Below are 16,328 nucleotides of genomic sequence, written 5' to 3' on the forward strand. Positions count from 1 at the left end.
TATAACATTGTATGTCAGTAAGTACCTGTGTGCAAAGCAATTCAAACACCTCCTTTAGGGCTGGACATTCAAAGAGAAATCCTTACTCAAATACAACACTGCTATCAGAGTGTATTTGAGTAAGGATTTCTTTTTGAATGTCCAGCACACTGGCTCAAACACTGATAAGATACAAAATACCAAAAGCAAAGAACACAGAACATTACAACACATAACACTGGGCTTGGGTGAGTGTTAAGATCTGTGTCATAAATATATAAAAATATTGCGACTTTCCTTATTGATGATATATGGTAGAGAAAGGCACTGCTGTAAGTCTTCAGTGACATGCTCTGGTGTCAGATGTGACTGTCCTTCACCTTACCTGACCAGTCCACTGACTCCTGCTCGGTGGTTTTGTTCTGATGTTCACATAGAGGCGATGTTGTCTGTTTCTCTGGTGTTCACAGACTCTTGACCAGTGTCCTTACTGTGTGGAGACAGTCAAAGAAGTTAAAAGTGTTTGTCCTGATTAGAGCTAAGGACTGAAATTCTAACACTGTCAGTTTAAGTGTCAATCACATAGGACAGCAGTAGAGGAAATGGAGCAGCAAACCTTCTCCGTTTCCATCAGAGTTAGATTTGTATCCTACCACAAAATCCTACTCCAAATCTAAAATCCTAATCCTGATACACATCCTGATACAGGCGGTTTTGTATCCTAATACAAAACTAACTCTATATCCTAAAACTCAATTAGTAACCATAATTTCCGGGCCTCTGGTCCCTTTGAGGGATCTGTCAGTCATGTTGGATGTCCTCTCTCACCACCCATTCAAGTCCATGGAAACAGTGGAGAGCAGTGTCTCTCTGTTATTACCACACTGCTTGTAAATTTAACCACAGCCTTGTGTGTTGCCAGTGACATGCAGCTCTAGCCTTGCTCTTTCAGCGCAACATCTTGTATCACACAGCCACCCAGTGCCTATTTAACCCCTCACAGGATTCCTGTTTTAAAGTGGGTTTGCTGGAAATATTAAAAAGTCAATTAGAGATATTATCAGTCATTATGAACCTAACATTGTCTTAATTAGCTAGCTAGCTACAGCTGATAAAATCTGCTTGTGACAGTTGTCATTTCACCCTGCTGCTGCCAGTGTTACCTAGTTCTCTCAGATTCTGTTCAGTGGTTATTAATAATCCTCTATGCTTAGTCAGGTATTCACATAATGATCTATTTCACTCTGTTTATTCCATGATTCATCTGGTGATGTTTTACAGCAGGCTGTTAAAATAAAGGAGAAATACAGGAGAAAAGCAGCAGAAAAGTATCATTGTTTTCATTTTTATAATCATAAAAATTGTGTTGTATTCTGTCTTCTTCTATAAGTCTTTGATTGTTGATTATTAATACCAACTTTACAAAGTTAAAAACAGTGAAAACAGTCAGTGTTAAAGCAACATTGATTATGGATTAGCAATAGTACTACATGTGTGACTGACAGTGGGGGCTCCTCCGGTCACACAGGCTGAGGCTGCAGTGAAGATAAATGTCTCTGTATTCACCCTGAAACTGGAAGAGCAGGGCAGAGAAACGAGCCTGCAGGGATGACCTCCTGTCGGCGGTCAGTGGGACACCTGGCAGAGAGGATGGAGCAGGTCATCAGGGTCATTACACGTCACTATACATTTAACTCTTCTTCATTTCCATTACACTCCACAAAGCCTCTGCTGATGATGGGGGGGGGGGGGGGGGGGGGGCACTTACTTGTTCTGGATGAGAAAGTATCATGTGGGATCATCAGGGTTTGATGAGTGAGTGGCGTAGCAGTCCACCAGAACAAGTGCAAAGCTTGGATCTCTCTCCTCTGACATGTGAGATAAAAGACAAAAGTAAAAGCAAAAGTTAAAAACACAAAGCAACATACTGTGACACTGGGCTGGGTGGGTGTTTTGTCATAAATAGATTTGCTTTTACATGACTCGCCTCAGTAATGAAATATTTTTAATTTAAAATTTTAATCCATTGTAGCTATAGAGCAATTTCAGACACTGAAGATCGTAACCACCTTCTGTGTTCACTAATGGCCTCTGGCTGATTTTTTTTTTTTTTTTTGGCATTTGGCATTAGAAACATCCATCATGAAACCTGTTTGTGAGATAAATCAACTATTCCAGAGGTTTCCTAGATTTTCCTGAGTTTTTTCAGTTGTTCTGTTGAGACAACTTCCCCTTAGGAGCATGAATTCGCGTAAACTATATTCATCGTTTATTACATTTTATCCTCAGTTCAAGTGTACAGTTGTGTGACCTCGCTATAAACTTTTCTGCATACAAAGACACACAAACACACATGCACACAGATGAAAATGTAAACTTTTTATTCACTAAGAATCCTTGTATAAATGTGGTGATTTGAGTGTGATAGGTGAATTCATCAATTAATGGGTAAAATGGTGAATTGTTACTCTTTAAATTCAGATTTGGTCTCACCTGCTCACCTGTCACAAGGAATGCTCTGTTAGTAAATCATATATATTACAAATATTATTTCTCTCATTACCTTCTCGTTCATACAAAACACAAAAAAGTCCATCAAAAGTATTTACTTAGATGTCTGGTCCCATGTTTTGTGCAATGCTAATTTAGTGTTTTAATCTGGGAGATACCACAGTAATTTCCAGAGTCAGGTTTGGCAAATACAAAGTTCAATGCAACAATTTCCTGTAACAGGAAAAAGGGGGATATCACTTGGCCACTGGCAGTCGCTGTGCACTTGACTGCCAAAAATGGAGGTAGTTTAACACCAACAGTTGAACAGCCCAATAATCCCAGATCAGAAACTTCACCTATCAGTGTTGTTGCTACATTGCTTCTGTCCTTCATCAGACATTTTCTCACCAGAGTGTGATTGGAAAGTTTCTGTGTCAGTCATTGAGGAGGTTCTCTGACTCCATCTGCAGGGCTGCCTCCACACTGTCAGTGTGCCTGAGGCCCTGCAGGTCAGCTGCTAGCAGAACCTCCAGAACAGAGGGCTAAGTGTTTGAGAAAAAGAGAGAGAGAAAAAAATCAGATTCACTTTGTTGGGTTGTTATAAGACCTGAACTCTGGCCCAAAATAAAAGATAGTCATACCTGCAATCTGGAAAAGACCAGTTGCACGTCTCGAAGCTTGAACTGCCTCAGCAGGTCCCTGAGCTCGCTGATCACTGTGTAATCTATGACGCTGACATGATGGCAGTCCAGGACCACTGACCTCGGAAGAGACACTGGGGGAGGCAATGACAAGAGACAGTAATAAGTAAATAACAGGAAAAACTGAAGGAGGAAACAAGATGTAAATGTCCTCTAGACATAGAATGATTAGCAAACAAATTCTCACCTTGCAGAGCCTGGGTGTGTATGATATGGCTGAGATGCTCTGTGGCAGGAAAACTGAGTCCACTGCTCAACTCCATCACCAGTACACCGTGATCAGACACCTGCACGTTGTTAACCACACAGATTTAAATGCTGAAGAGCAAGGACACTGGAGTTAGACATTGTCCCTCTTGAGTTAATGCGGAGAGCTGCTGGTCTATAGAGACTGTTGTTAATGGAGAAATTGGAGGGGGAGAGTAACATATGATATCATGGTATAATTTTATATTGCAATATCAATCATTATTGTGGAAACTGAGAAACTGTTTCATTTTTGACTAATCCAGTGAATGCAATCCCTGTAAAACCATACCTCATGAACTAAAACAAAAGTTCTGTAAATCTAATATTGTATTTAAACATTCCTGCTTGGTGATTTGCAAAGTAACTCACATTACCATAGATATTAAAAAGGGATGCTTATCTTGGCATAAACCGTTATAGGAAAAGCTCCTGTGTTTGAGCAAAGGCTTTCATCTCATGGCAAATATCATTACATTTCCCAACCCTTCCATCAACCAATACAGTGGGCGCACCGCCTTTTTTTCCACAGCGCTCTAGCCTCGAAAAAGCAAGTTTGAACCTTGTAAGCTCAGGTTTTGTTACAAGATGCAGTCTGTGAGACATGCTCTGATAATCACAGGTCTCTGGCCTCTGTGTAAAAAAAAAAAAAAAAGACAAGAAGCTGCTGTATCTTGAATTAAACTCTATGTTTTGCTTGGAGACATGCTTGTTTGGAGTTCTGGTTGGGTAAAGGCTGATCCAATGATGTGCTGTTTCTGAGAGATTTAATATGTCTCACAGTTTAAGTGTCATGGACTTGCTCACACACTGTCCTGTACAGAATATTTCAGTACCTTTATCTGGGGTCTGGCCATGTTGTACAGCAGCATGGCTCCTGATACAGCTACACCTGCTATGATGCCGTACTGCACCTGCCAGAAACTCATCAGAAACGTCACAACAAAAGGCAGCAGGTCCAGCTCTGTGAAAGACACACGAGCACAAGACTTCAGTTAAACAGACAGATAACATATGAGAAACACTGAAGTAAAAAAGTGAGCTAACACCTACTGCGTATCCTCCACATATTAGCTACGACATGGTAATCCACCATGGGAGCTACCGCACAGATGATAACAGCAGCCAGACAAGCTTTGGGGATGTAGTAGAAGACCGGCATGAGGAACTCCAGAGAAAGCAACACTATCACACCTGCAGAGGAGAGAAGGTGAAGTTTAGAAGAATTTCTCATTTCCAAAGCAACAGATGTAACAGATGTAGACCACGATTTAAAACTGAAAAATAAATAAATGGACATTGTCTTTGTGATTTCATTGGCAAAAAAGGTTGGTGTTGGTATTTCTTTAGTTTGTTCGATGAAGAGTATGTTGGCGGTGAGGTGGGCTGACAGTAAAAAAAAGACAAATTAATATACATCTTTTATGTGTGTGTGCCCTATTTATAATTTAAAAAGTAATACATAAATTGTTTACGCTCACATGGCTGTCTCTTTAAGACTAATACTGTCTTTGTTGTTTTTATAATCTGCTAAAGCCAGTGTATGATATTTTCTTTAACACGTCTACCTCTGATCTCCATGACCACACTTGGACATCTCAACAGAGGAAACAGAGAAGGAAACAGGAAGCAGAGAAACAAGGGAGAAGTGGAGATAAAATATCACAGAGCACCACATGAGTGTAAGAGAGTGTGGACAGATGAAAGGAAAGCCGAAAGAGTCAGGACTCACTAGTGACGATCCCTCCAGCTGGACTGCAGACCCCAGTCTGGGAGTTCACAGCTGTCCTGGATGTGAGGAGAAAACATGACACATGTAAATATCTGAGCTCTCTCTCTCTCTCTCTCTCTCTCTCTCTCTCTCGCACACACACACACACACACACACACAAACCTCCCAAAGCTGCCAGTGACAGGGTAGGCTGACACAAAGGATCCCATGATGTTAGTCACACCAATTGCCAGCAGCTCCTGGTTGGCATCGATCCTGTAGTCGTTCTGACTGGCTGAGGATTAACAGGAAGTCTCAAATCAGCCAACAGTCTGTGGAAACACTCACTCTTTAGCTGCCTAGGTTCTAGTTTTGGTATAATGTGTAGAACCATCATCATCATCACCATCTCACTCAAAAAATGTCAACCACGTCATTAGGATTCATCCTCAATTTCATGGCAGCTCACTCAATAACTGTTAAGATATTTCAGTCTGGACTTAAGTGGTGGATTTACTGACAGACTGACACTGGTATCATTAGAGTCACAGCAACAACATGGCTAAAAACACTTACCAAAAGCTTTCGCAATAGCAATGCTCTCCAACAGGCCCATGATGGGAATCACAGCAAGCCCTCCTCCAAAGTCCTGTATAAAAAAAACACAGACAAGACTGGCTGGTCAGCTGTGTTTCTTGAGATCTGGAGACAGGAAGTGAAAGTTGCTACTCAATCATTTCGCTGAAAAATTAACTGACTTCTTCTTATTACTGTTCCTTCCCTTTCCTCCTTACCTCTACGATCTCTCCAAAGGAGACGACGGTGCCGTTGGCCATGGTGTCTGACGTGGGTGGGGGCCTGAACGGTGGGAGCCCCTGGGAAGTTTTCCCAGTGATTGTGAACACATGATGACCGTAGGCATCCCAGGAAAATGCTACGAGGGAGGCAGCCACGACCACCAGAGCGTTACGCACTGAGACCGAGACAGAGGAGAAAAAGTTTCAGAGAACAAGTGGGCCAGGTGTTGTGTTTGTAAAAGTGAAGCGCTGTCATTACTGTAGATGCTTGTAGAGAAGACACCCACACAGACACACACTCATAACCACACAGGTACTGACTGGTAGTGACAGCCCACACTAGTTTCCTGGCGAGTCTGGAGCAGGGGGGCACATCTTCAGAGCCCAGACCCATCTTCATAAACATCAACATGACCAGCACGGCAAGACAAAGCAGACCCAGGACCACATCGCCTATCCTGGCCTCTGGGATCTTGTAGAAGGTGTAGTAAACCTCCAGGAAGAACTGGTGGGGAACATCTTTCAGTCCCAGAATATTCTACAGACAGGAACAACATGGGCACTGAGAACAGTTGTAGATCTGGTTAAATTATGAACACAGTGGGTGGACAAAAGGAGTTCTCTCTTTGGTCCTTAGATATAAACAATAATTATAAAATGAGTTAGCAAACCCGACTTAATGAAAATCCTTTTTTTTTAATGATATTCTATTTGTCTCCAGGTTTGGGACAGTAAGACTGTAGCAGCAAAACTTCTGAGTGTATTTAATCTCATTTTAAATAGAAGGAATGACACAAATCTACCGGTAATTGGTTCCTTGTCAAAGCTAAGTTTAACATCAACATGCACTCTCATCATCTTATGAACTGACCTGGTTCTTCTGTAAACTGTGTAAAGCCCGACTGATGCTGAATAATAATGCAAATGACATCAATATCTGCCAGTTTAAAAAAACTTCAAAATATCTCAGCTGTTTTTTACAACACATAGATAAACACATTTTAAGGGATGCAACTAACTATTAGTCTAGTCTATGTAATGTCAGAAAATAGCTGAATATTGTATTTTCCTAGAATTATCAAATTGCTATTTTCATCCAGTGTGCAGTCCATATATTAAAGATACTCAGCATTACATTAGCATTTTGGCATTTTTACTTAAAAAATTATGAATAACAGTTTTTATATTATTATCATTGTGACATGATTACAATTACAACAATACATTTTCTGTTGACTGGTTAATCTACTATATGTTGCAGCTCTATTCTTTTAAAGAATAGTGACTAAGGAACTGTCACTGAGGGGAACATTTTCTAGCCGAAAAATAAAGTTATGTCTTTGGCATTGTTGTGATACATTTTCTTTTCATTTATACATTTACAAGCTAATATCAGTCCATAATGTTGGCCTGCCCAAGGCTCTGCTAAAATGTTAAAATCAAGACTCAAGACTCCTCATTTGTTTTCTGTATCAAGTGTAATGAGATAACTTCAGATGTGAAACTGGAGTTACTGCTGAGTATTATGATAAGGTAATGAATATAGGAACTGGCACCTGGTGGGTTTGTGGATGATAGTGTGTGTGTGTGTGTGTGTGTGTGTGTGTGTGTGTGTTTAACTCTCACCTTGACCTGGCCAAAACCAATGGTTACTGCAGCAGCACAAGTGAAGCCTTTTATTACAGGGAAGGAGATGAAGTCCAAGAGGAAGCCTGCAGAACACAAGCAAGGCAATGAATAACTTATAGAACCATGACACTGCAACAGTTTGAGATCTACAGATTTCACAGAAATTGTGTGTGGTTAAGCACAGGAAGTTGTAGATGTGGTGGTAGGAAGAGGTTGTCCTGCACTTGCAAGCTAATATCCTGTTTGTATTTGCAGTTGTGTCCCTAAACATTTGTCAGTTTGTAAATGATATTTTTGTCACTACATTTTTTAAAATGTAGTAATGCTGTCACATTGGTTTTCAATATCAGGTCAAAACAATGTGTCACATCGTGAAGAAAGTCCCATTTTTATTTTGCCAAAAATTCATCCATTTGAATCACGAGTTTTGACTAAATTAGGAAAACCATCAAAACTGGTATCACAAGTTTCCCACATGACCTCTGCTGCCCTCCCCCTCACCTAATCTCAGTAATGCCATTACAGCCTGGATGAGTCCACAGAGGAGGGTGAGAAGCACAGCTCGGTGCGGCTGCCCACCAACCACAGAGAAACACAGGAGGGACATGATGGCCGTGGGACCCAGCGTCACGTCCTTAGAGGTCCCCAGAAGTGTGTAGATGAACCCCCCCATGAAGGCAGAGTAGAGTCCGTACTGTGGAGAGAAATGCTTTTAGATTAAAGTGTGAACAGAGATGCAACTAATGATTAACTGATTGATGTTTAAAGCCCGCCTCCACTTTTTTCTTCTTTTTGTTACTTCACTTGGATGTTTGAGCTTCACTGTGCAGACTGATGTATGTGCAGATTTTGTTTTCACGTTCAGCTGCTGAAGGAGGAAAGTTTCTCTGTGTTCAGTTTAAACCTCAAATTAATACATATAAGTCCGAGCTGAATTTATGACATCATCATCAACTAGTTTGAAAGTCAGTTTCAACAACTTGGTGAATAAATCCAAAGGTGAAGCTTCACACACAAGACGAGCTGCGACTCACCTGCACAGGAAGGCCAGCTACTTCAGCGTAGGCCAGTGCCTGAGGTACAGTCGTCAGCCCGACGGTGATGCCTGCGAGCAGATCCATCTGAAGCCACTTCAGCTTGTATCTGGGCAGCCAGGAGAGGATGGGCAGCCAGGCCTTCAGGGTGCTGTAGGAGCAGCAGCCTGAGGCCGACATTCGTCTCAGCAGCGGCCGGTCCATTGTAAAGGTGGGGAAGCTCAGAGGCGGTGAGGGAGAATCTGAAGAGTCAGCACAATGTGAGTGCACAAAGAAATTACATTTTACATATAGAAATGTATGCATGAGCAGGCTGATTACAGATTAAAAAACACTTACACAAAGTGATTATATTTTCTCCTCTGATTTAAATGTCAACTCATTGCACACGCATGTGTCAGTTTGTATGTGTGTTTTTCTGGACAAATACTCAGCACATCAAAAGGAGTGGATGCCATATCTTCAGATGCATGCTGTGATCTGTGAGAGTGTGATGGAAAAAAAAAAAAAAAAAAAAAAGTCAACTACCTGCATGCTGCAATATAGATAATAAACTCTTGATACACATCTGTTCACAGGTTTGTCTAGTTTTTAATGAGATGACTCTAACCTGAAGACAGGTACTTCATATGTTTCTCTGTCACCCTTGACCTTAGTGAGCTGTGAGGGCTTTATAATCATATGATGATCAGATGACAGGTCAGTGCTTTGCATACCTGTCTCTGACCACTGAGCGTTTTATGACAGTTAGAACTCCACAGTCACCTACAGGCCATAAAACTCCCTGACAATGACAAATTCCCTCAAACATTCCTCTCAGTTATGTGACCTGCCACCAGCCTCAACTGGCAGTGTGACATTTTAGTTATCTAACACTGGCTTCTGAGGCTGATCTATTCTTCTAAAACTGATCAAGTAATCAGATGTTACATTGACAAAGTGGAAGGAATAATAAAAACACACACACACACACACACACACACACACACACACACACACACACACACTAAACTGTGTGACTGGAACAGAACAGAATAGAATAGAATAGAATAGAATACACAGAATGAAATCAATTAAGATAGTACACAATAGAGGAAATTGAAAAACAAAAATCAACAAATTACAATGCAACACAACAGAAAAACAATAGAGCAGGACAAAAAAGAACAACACAAAAGAACAGAGTAGAGAAACACACAACACAACAGAATGGAATGGAACACAGAACATACAGAATAGAATAGAATAGCATAGAATAGAAAAACAACACAATTAGAATAGAACAGAACAGAAATAAACAGAACAATAGAACAGAGTGGGATAAAAAATAATACAATAGAAGAGAATAGAAAAATGGCACAACAGAGTATCAACAGAAATCAACACAGTAGAACAGAGTCTCACCCTGTCAGTGTTGTAAAATCACATCTGGATAAATAAAGTTTCTTGCCGCTCCTCGGCCCAGCAGTGATTTTTCGGGTTCCTTTCTGTTAAAGTGCTCCTCTGCCCTTCACTGAAACCACTTCCCAAAATCTACAGGCATTCCGCCGATGAGCCGCGAGACAGGGGTTCCGGTTCTCTCTCGTCACGTGACCTCCGTCATGTGACCACAGTTTGTTTGAGGAAGACATGAGCAGAGTTTACTTCTGTCGTTTGTTGCTAGTAATGTCGCCAGTGGCCGCTCCATACCTTCATTTTGACGACTGGCTTTGTTGTGTGTTTTGAATGCGGCTGTTTGTGACTCACATTAAATCTTTCCAAGCAAAACCACATGATACGTTTCGTCCCGAGACTTAAAGAGCAGCCGAGATTTTGGGCAACAGTGAAGAGAGGTAACCATCATCATCATCATGCTGCTGGGGTTGTTCTGTCTCATTTTGGCATCCTGTTGCACCGGGGAGTCAAAGAGAAGAAATGTCCTTCTAATAATTGGTGAGTGGACGTTTACATTTGTGTCCAGTGGTAAAAACGTGGCGGTTAAAAAGACTTTAAATGCCTCACGACAGGAGGGTTTATAATGCTGAAACTTTCAACACAAACTGGACATTATGACATTAATGAAAGAGGATTTGTACTGTTGTATTAGGCTACATTAGTTTTATCTAAGTATACCTAATAAACTGACCTTGGAGCAGTTGTATCAGTACAATCAGAGATTTAGAGTGGATAGATAGGAAAGTATAAACATGATCCCTGACACTGTAGCATCACCCCAGTCCTATTATCCAATACAAATACCAGCTGTTTGTGATGTAAAGAGTTTTCTTCATTCTGTATTTGTAAGAATATTATTACAAAAACAACTTAAAGACTGACAAAGAAGAGTACGGGCTGTGCCCGTGGCTTTGCAATAAAATGTCACAGTCACAGGCAGCGTAGTGTAACACCTGAGTGCTCCAGGATGGGGTTGACTTCAGTCCCGTTGTTTTTCCTCCACCAGCTGATGATGCAGGTTTTGAGACGGAGGTGTACAACAACTCTGTGGTCCACACCCCCCACCTGCACTCCCTGGCCCAGCGCAGCCTGGTGTTCAGCAACGCCTTCACGTCTGTCAGCAGCTGCTCCCCCAGCCGTTCCACCATCCTCACTGGCCTGCCGCAGGTGACACACACACACACACACACACACACACACACACACACACACACACAGATACCTCTCATTTGTTTGTGAAGGCACAGTACTGAGGTGTTTGTCCTGTGTTTTCAGCATCAGAATGGCATGTATGGGCTTCACCAGGGAGTGCATCACTTTAACTCGTTTGACGGTGTACAAAGTCTGCCGCTGCTCCTCAGCCAGGCCAACATACACACAGGTAGATAACAAAGACACCACTTTATCTCAAGCCTACACACACACTTTTTAAAATCAGCGTTTCTCTTTTTTTCCTCTCTCTCTCAATCCTGAAGGTATAATTGGGAAGAAGCACGTCGGTCCTGGATCTGTATACCCTTTTGATTTTGCCTACACAGAGGAGAACAGCTCTGTCCTTCAGGTGGGGAGGAACATCACCCGCATCAAACTCCTGGTCCGCAAGTTTTTCCAGACCCATAAAGAGGAAGCCATTGAGCAAAGGCGAAAGAAAGAAGAGAATAAAAACGACAGTGATGATAACAGAGATGAAGAGAGGCCGTTTTTCCTCTATGTTGCCTTTCATGACACCCACCGATGTGGACACTCACAGCCCCAGTATGGAGCTTTCTGTGAGAAGTTTGGGAATGGTGAAATGGGAATGGGAAGAATACCTGACTGGACACCAGTATATTACACACCAGATCAAGTAAAGGTCAGTGATAAGATTTTATGTAGTTACATATAGAAAGAAATCCCACTGTCATTGGAAAACAAGGATTATTAGCTGTAAAACATACAGAGAAATTGGTAAAAATACAAATTGTTGTTTTAAGATATTTCTTGTATCATAACATTTTCTCCAGCTGCAAAGTCTGGTAGCATAATTTTTGCAGTTGCTCATGATGTACCATGAGGTATTAACATATACATTTCAACCACAAATAGAAAGACTAAGAAATTTCAAAGCAACACAAATGACAGTTTCTTCCTCCTCTGCTCCTCCTCCTCTCTCAGCTAGAAATACATCATCATTGTTTAATACAAGTGACAATTAAACCTTCCATCAGTATCATTTAATGAGCGTGATTCTCATATATTACTGATTTTTATTTTGATCTGTGAATCATAGCATGTTAATCTGGTCTGTCCTCATCTCGTGTGCTTCAGGTTCCTCCCTTTGTGCCAGACACACCTGCAGCACGAGCAGACTTGGCTGCACAGTACACCACAGTGAGCAGGCTGGATCAGGGTGTGTAACATCACACACACACACACACACACACACACACACACACACACACACAGACACACACACACACACACACACACACACACAAAAAAAAAAAAAGTGGATGGAGACAAGCTGTTTTTGTAGAACACTAAGCTGTAATGGTGTAAATTTCCCCTGCAGGTATTGGATTAGTTCTTCAGGAGCTCAGAGATGCCGGTTATGAGAACGACACTCTGGTCATCTACAGCTCAGATAACGGCATCCCCTTCCCTAACGGCAGAACCAACCTGTATCGCTCCGGGACAGCTGAACCCATGCTGGTGTCCTCTCCTGAGCACAGGGAGCGATGGGGAGACACCAGCCAGGCCTACGTCAGTCTTTTAGGTAAGAAATGGAGGCTGAGAGTGCAGACACATGGAGAGGTGCAGCACAGTGAGTGCATACAGCCAGTGCCACCAGTGGCTCCTGACTTTTTTTTTAATGAATGAATATAGACTTCTGTGAGACCCCTCATCAACTCTCCTTAGAGAGTTATGAAGTTGTGAGTAGTTCAAAATGTGTTTTGTTTTTCATTTTCAAATAATTTGATTTTCACTGATTTCTAGGCTAAAGACACAAAAATATTTAAAATTTAAAAAAAGAGAAAACGGCAGAAGTAATAAAGAATTACAGTTAAAGTTAGGTTTTTCTGTCTTTCCTTAATCATCTTTAATCATAAGTCTGAGATGACTTGGGTGGCTTCCTAACCCTGAATTAAGAAGCAGCAGCTCACACACATGAACAAACACTGTGTTTATCAGATGTGCTTAAAGTGGCCACAAGAGGGAGACTTAATGATGCTTCAACAACAATAAAATAAAAGAAATGATAATGATCCCTTCAGTGGATAGTAATTAAATGTATATATGAAAATATAATGAATTGAAATAATGGTAATAACACAGACAAGAGTAGAGACAGTAAATTACAAAACACTGAATGTAATGTAACCATGGCAGGTCTTTAATATAACTTGTGGTTGTGAACATTGAACATGTGACATCAACATGAATATTTGTCACTGTCCTTTGAAAACCATGTGTCATATGAAAAACAGCCCCGTTAAGCTTCGTGACAATGCATTTTTAGGCACTCCAGTGGGTTTTTTAATAATTTGAGAGTAATTTTCTCAATCAATAAAGACACATTTACAAAACACTTTAATTGCACTATAATTACAATAACATCTGTCGCCTCACAGAAGGAAGGTTCCGGGTTCGAACCCCAGTTCACCTGGGACTTTTCTGTTTGGACTTTACATGTTCTCCCTGTGTCTGTGTGGGTTCTCTCCAGGTACTCTGGCTTCCTCCCACAGTCCAAAGACATGCATTAGATTAACTGGTGACTCTAAATTGCCCGTAGGTGTGAATGTGAGTGTGAGTGGTTGTTTGTCCGTATATGTTGGCGATCTGTACAGGGTGTACCCCACCTCTCGCCCAATGACAGCTGGGATAGGCTCCAGCACCCCGTGACCCTTAACAGATAAGCAGAATAAATAATGGATGGATTACATTAATACATTTGAAAAATATTAATTACCAAAATACATGGAAATACACATTTTTCATTGGACACATGCCCCCCTGTATTCACTGAAATAGCAGAAACTAATTATGAGTTCACTATTTAAGGATTACAGGTGAGGTACCAGTTTGTTTTATTTTCTCTCTCTCTTTTCTCTTCTTCTCCCTCTCTTTTTTTTGGCAGACATTACTCCCACCATTCTGGACTGGTTCTCTGTTCCCTACCCATCCTACAGCCTCCCTGGCAGCCCCGCCACCCCGGTCCACCTCACTGGTCGCTCCTTACTGCCTGCTCTGGTCTCTGAGCCCAGCCACTGGCACACTGTCTACGCCAGCCAGTCCCTCCACGAGGTCTGTGAGCGTCGCTGCTTTCAAACAGGACGTCAATGCCACTGACTGTCAGAAACTTTCATGAAGGCGTCAAACACCGTGGCCTTAACTGCTGCACTGTCATTTTGATTTCAGGTGACCATGTACTACCCAACCCGCTCTGTCCACCAGGGGGCGTACCACCTCCTCCACAACCTACACTACCGCATGCCGTTCCCCATCGACCAGGACGTGTATGTGTCACCCACCTTCCAGGACCTGCTAAACCGCACCAGACTGAGTCAGCCGACACACTGGTTCAAAAACCTGGAGCAGTATTACTACAGAGACCGCTGGGAGCTGTTTGACTCCAGGTGTGTTACAGCTGCTCGAGTTGTTCGCCGTGATGTTTGCTGTGATAATTCACAGATATAGGGTTCTTGAGTTAAAATCAAGCTTTCAAAAGCTCACAGTATTTAGCCAACACCACAACATCCACCGATTCAAATGAGACAACAGATAATATTTAAGTGATTTAGTGATAAGGAAATACTCAGAAACTGCCACTGAAAAGGAGAGTAAATGGACTAAAACAAAAGTAAATATTAATATTCATGAGAGGAAACAAGTGTGATCAAAAAGCATCATCTAATATGTTGATCTTTTGGGTGAATTTTATTACAGTCAATGCACTGACGAATAATACTGTCGGCCCATATTTAATATTGCTAACTAATTATTGTCAGTTTGATTAATTGTATAAGGAAAATTGTCCAGTTACTGCCTCTCAGATAAGAGCATGTGCTGGTTTTTTTCTGTTATCACTCACCGTTGATTTTTCAAGTTTTCACTATTTACAGACAAACTTCAAACTGACTGATTAATCAAGAAAAGGCATATACATAGTTAAAATCTTTAGACCTTGTTTCCTGTGCTTGACTGTGATACAATGAAAGAGCATGAACATGTTCCCTGTGGTTAAGAGCTAAGATGCAACGTGAGTCAGATCTATGTGAAGAGCAATCAGGGATTCTTGCTCAGACCGTTCACCTCTGTTTTAATTTAATCAGCCTTTTTTTGTTTTTGGACTATAATACTAACAAAAAACATAATAGAGAATAAGAGTTGATTGCAGATATTGTGTTTAAATCATGAATTAGCTTTGAAAAGCCATGTGTCTTTCAAATTTAACCTGATTTTCAATTACCATTCATCGTAGTTACAAGCTGGGTAGCACTTTACTCTAACTCCTCTGTTTAGCATTTCTAAGCAGTATATAAACATTTAATAAATGATTTACAACACACTGTAATTAAATTTTACACAGCCATGAGGACAGTGTTTATTCATGTACAGTCTTTTTCAACAATCACTACTTCTTCTATGAGGACATTTTATGAAGCTGTAGTATTATTATTATTATTATTATTAAAACAGGATTTTACTATATTGTCAATCATTGTTGACATTGTGCTTATAAATGCTAAAAAAGCCATGAGTCCTAGACTCATGCTAAATAGAAAGCTTAGTATTTCTAAAGTATTTCTGTTTGTGCTGTTTAAATATTAAATATTAACAAACGTTTCTCCAACACAGGGCAGACCCACTGGAAACAAAGAACCTGGTATCAGACCCATCCTACAGTGCTGTGCTGGAGAGCCTGAGGCAGAGTCTGCAGAAGTGGCAGTGGGAGACAGGAGACCCCTGGGTCTGTGGACCAGACTATGTCCTGGAGGACAAACTTGAGCCGCACTGCAGACCACTCTACAATGGACTCTAATGGTACTTTCACTCTTCCTGATTGACATGATGTCCACATACAAGAACGTAGGATAAGATAAATGATGTCTTTTTGTATATATATTTTTATATGTCAGTGCTGCTTTTAAAACTCAATAAATAAAATTGAAGTTGCCTTAATTCCTAACATTGTTTTCAGTGCAGTCTCCTTAGTCTTTATGTCACTGGATAATTTCATCATTCCTGTCAGTGGTCTTTCTTATCTTTGTCTTTACATTTAAGGTACATTTTCCCCATCATCCAGACCCAGTTATGACCCTGT

The 16,328-nt window shown here is 41.1% G+C and overlaps 2 protein-coding genes and 1 long non-coding RNA gene across 4 annotated transcripts; 1 reads left to right on the plus strand and 2 right to left on the minus strand.

Annotated features, from left to right (window-relative positions):
- Window positions 1-1,308: 1,308 nt before the first annotated feature.
- Window positions 1,309-1,848, minus strand: LOC127142432 (uncharacterized). The gene is made up of 2 exons (XR_007813172.1): window positions 1,748-1,848; window positions 1,309-1,617 (listed from the first exon to the last, which is right to left on the minus strand). It is a non-coding gene; the product is annotated as an uncharacterized LOC127142432 (long non-coding RNA).
- A 495-nt stretch (window positions 1,849-2,343) lies between these two features.
- On the minus strand, window positions 2,344-10,153 carry LOC108875652 (sodium-independent sulfate anion transporter). 2 transcript variants are annotated; one of them, XM_018664700.2, is made up of 15 exons: window positions 9,995-10,153; window positions 8,930-9,070; window positions 8,591-8,832; window positions 8,058-8,250; window positions 7,554-7,639; window positions 6,249-6,465; window positions 5,925-6,103; window positions 5,707-5,779; window positions 5,314-5,425; window positions 5,152-5,207; window positions 4,473-4,613; window positions 4,256-4,383; window positions 3,361-3,460; window positions 3,114-3,247; window positions 2,344-3,014 (listed from the first exon to the last, which is right to left on the minus strand). In XM_018664700.2, exons 3-15 carry the CDS (start codon window positions 8,792-8,794, stop codon window positions 2,907-2,909), a joined length of 1,731 nt encoding a protein of 576 aa, XP_018520216.1. In that variant the 5' UTR covers window positions 8,795-8,832; window positions 8,930-9,070; window positions 9,995-10,153; the 3' UTR covers window positions 2,344-2,906. The 2 variants fall into 2 exon arrangements, with proteins under 2 accessions (XP_018520216.1, XP_018520215.1); XM_018664699.2 differs by lacking the exon at window positions 8,930-9,070 and having other exon boundaries at window positions 9,995-10,152.
- Window positions 10,154-10,214: 61 nt separating this feature from the next.
- sgsh (N-sulfoglucosamine sulfohydrolase (sulfamidase)) lies at window positions 10,215-16,186 on the plus strand. The gene is made up of 9 exons (XM_018664702.2): window positions 10,215-10,522; window positions 11,031-11,191; window positions 11,300-11,405; window positions 11,500-11,876; window positions 12,332-12,413; window positions 12,576-12,779; window positions 14,142-14,308; window positions 14,423-14,640; window positions 15,863-16,186. The coding sequence occupies exons 1-9, from the start codon at window positions 10,441-10,443 to the stop codon at window positions 16,044-16,046; spliced, it is 1,581 nt and encodes a 526-aa protein (XP_018520218.1). The 5' UTR covers window positions 10,215-10,440; the 3' UTR covers window positions 16,047-16,186.
- The last annotated feature ends 142 nt before the right edge of the window (window positions 16,187-16,328 follow it).

The sequence above is a fragment of the Lates calcarifer genome, linkage group LG5, assembly GCF_001640805.2.
Source record: "Lates calcarifer isolate ASB-BC8 linkage group LG5, TLL_Latcal_v3, whole genome shotgun sequence".
NCBI lineage: Eukaryota > Metazoa > Chordata > Actinopteri > Centropomidae > Lates > Lates calcarifer.

Bases quoted from the DNA above. Each gene is read 5' to 3' on its own strand.
- sgsh (XM_018664702.2), top strand. From the start codon at position 10,441: ATGCTGCTGGGGTTGTTCTGTCTCATTTTGGCATCCTGTTGCACCGGG. The intron at 12,414-12,575 runs GTGTGTAACATC...TTTCCCCTGCAG, and splicing joins AGTGAGCAGGCTGGATCAGG to GTATTGGATTAGTTCTTCAG. The intron at 14,309-14,422 runs GTCTGTGAGCGT...TTTTGATTTCAG, and splicing joins CCAGCCAGTCCCTCCACGAG to GTGACCATGTACTACCCAAC.
- LOC108875652 (XM_018664700.2), bottom strand. From the start codon at position 8,794: ATGGACCGGCCGCTGCTGAGACGAATGTCGGCCTCAGGCTGCTGCTCC. The intron at 7,640-8,057 runs GTGAGGGGGAGG...TGTGTTCTGCAG, and splicing joins AATGGCATTACTGAGATTAG to GCTTCCTCTTGGACTTCATC. The intron at 4,384-4,472 runs GTAGGTGTTAGC...TGTCTTTCACAG, and splicing joins TAATATGTGGAGGATACGCA to AGCTGGACCTGCTGCCTTTT.